Source organism: Chrysochloris asiatica, unplaced genomic scaffold, assembly GCF_000296735.1.
Source record: "Chrysochloris asiatica unplaced genomic scaffold, ChrAsi1.0 scaffold00014, whole genome shotgun sequence".
In the NCBI taxonomy this organism is placed as follows: domain Eukaryota; kingdom Metazoa; phylum Chordata; class Mammalia; order Afrosoricida; family Chrysochloridae; genus Chrysochloris; species Chrysochloris asiatica.
The window spans coordinates 14,492,001-14,493,195 of record NW_006408532.1 but is presented as its reverse complement, the minus strand read 5'-3'; the positions used below and the strand labels follow the sequence as shown (position 1 = coordinate 14,493,195).

The 1,195-nt window shown below is 35.5% G+C and overlaps 1 protein-coding gene across 1 annotated transcript in view; it reads right to left on the bottom strand.

The window, feature by feature from the left end:
- Nucleotides 1–316: 316 nt before the first annotated feature.
- Nucleotides 317–1,195, bottom strand: part of LOC102837380 (chromosome unknown open reading frame, human C9orf135) — a 114,699-nt gene continuing 113,820 nt past the window's right edge. Inside the window, exon 6 of the mRNA XM_006835001.1 lies at nt 317–499. Within this exon, the coding sequence (XP_006835064.1) occupies nt 317–499 (183 nt within the window). The remainder of the gene's footprint in view (nt 500–1,195) is intronic.

The following is a 1,195-nucleotide window of genomic DNA, read 5'->3' as shown; positions in this document are numbered from 1 at the left end:
GAAGTTGGTTCTGACTCATAATGACCCTGCACAGGGTTTCTGAGGCTGTAAATCTTGATGGGAGCAGAAAGCCTCAACTTTCTCCTGTAGAATGGCTGGTAGTCTTGACCTGCTAACCTTGAGGTTAGTAGCCTGACTCGTAACCACTATGCTACCAGAGCTCCTTAAAGATAAACATACTTGCCTAAAATATAAGATTTTGTGCTTAAAGGGACGTACTCTACTAACATATTCTTACATTTGTTGGGATATATAATCAGCAACTGTTACATCCATTATTCCTTTACTAGAAAGAATCTGATTCCATACATTACTTTTAAAATGGAACAATAGGACCACCAGTTAATGGGTAGAATTTTTGTTTTACATCTGAATTAGCATAAATTCCACTCTCATCTTGCCAATGGTTAATGCCAAATCTTTTGGAACCATCTAGATCTGTGAATTGAGAACGGCATTTTCTGTGCACTATTGAATAATAATCTTCACAGGGATAATCCTATATAGGAAAAAAAGAGAGATAGTATTGAATTACTTAAATATGTAAGAACAAAAAGGAGTAATTTGCAAAAGTTGATTTTTAATGTCTTATTCTTATTATGATCAAAAGTTAATTTTTAAACAATGAATTCATTTAATCCATCTATATAAGGAACCAGTTGGCATTATGGGGTTTGCATTGGGCTGCTAACCACAAGGTCAGCAATTCAAACCCACCAGTCTCCCCACAAAAGAAAAATGAAACTGCCTTCTCCCATAAAGATTTACAGTCTTGGAGTGGACTCAGTGGTAATGGGTTATGTTTGGTTTATATGAAAAATGCCTCAATGAAAACAACATCTGCTACATTTTTAAGTATTCCTAATCTTATTTATTCATTTGCTGATGGGGCACAACTCAAAATGAAGAGAAACAGTTGTAAACATCCATTGAAAATTGGAACATGGAACGTACGAAGTATTATCTGGGAAAATTGGAAGTTGTCAAAAATGAAATGGAACGCATAAACACTGATATCTTAGGCATTAGTCAGCTAAAGTGGACTGGTATTGGTCATTTTGAATCTGACAACCACATGGTTTACTATGCCGGAAATGACAAATTGAGGAGGAATGGTGTTGCATTTATTGTCAAAAAGAACATAACCTGATCAGTCATGAGGTACAAGCTCTCTGTGATAGGATAATATCCATGC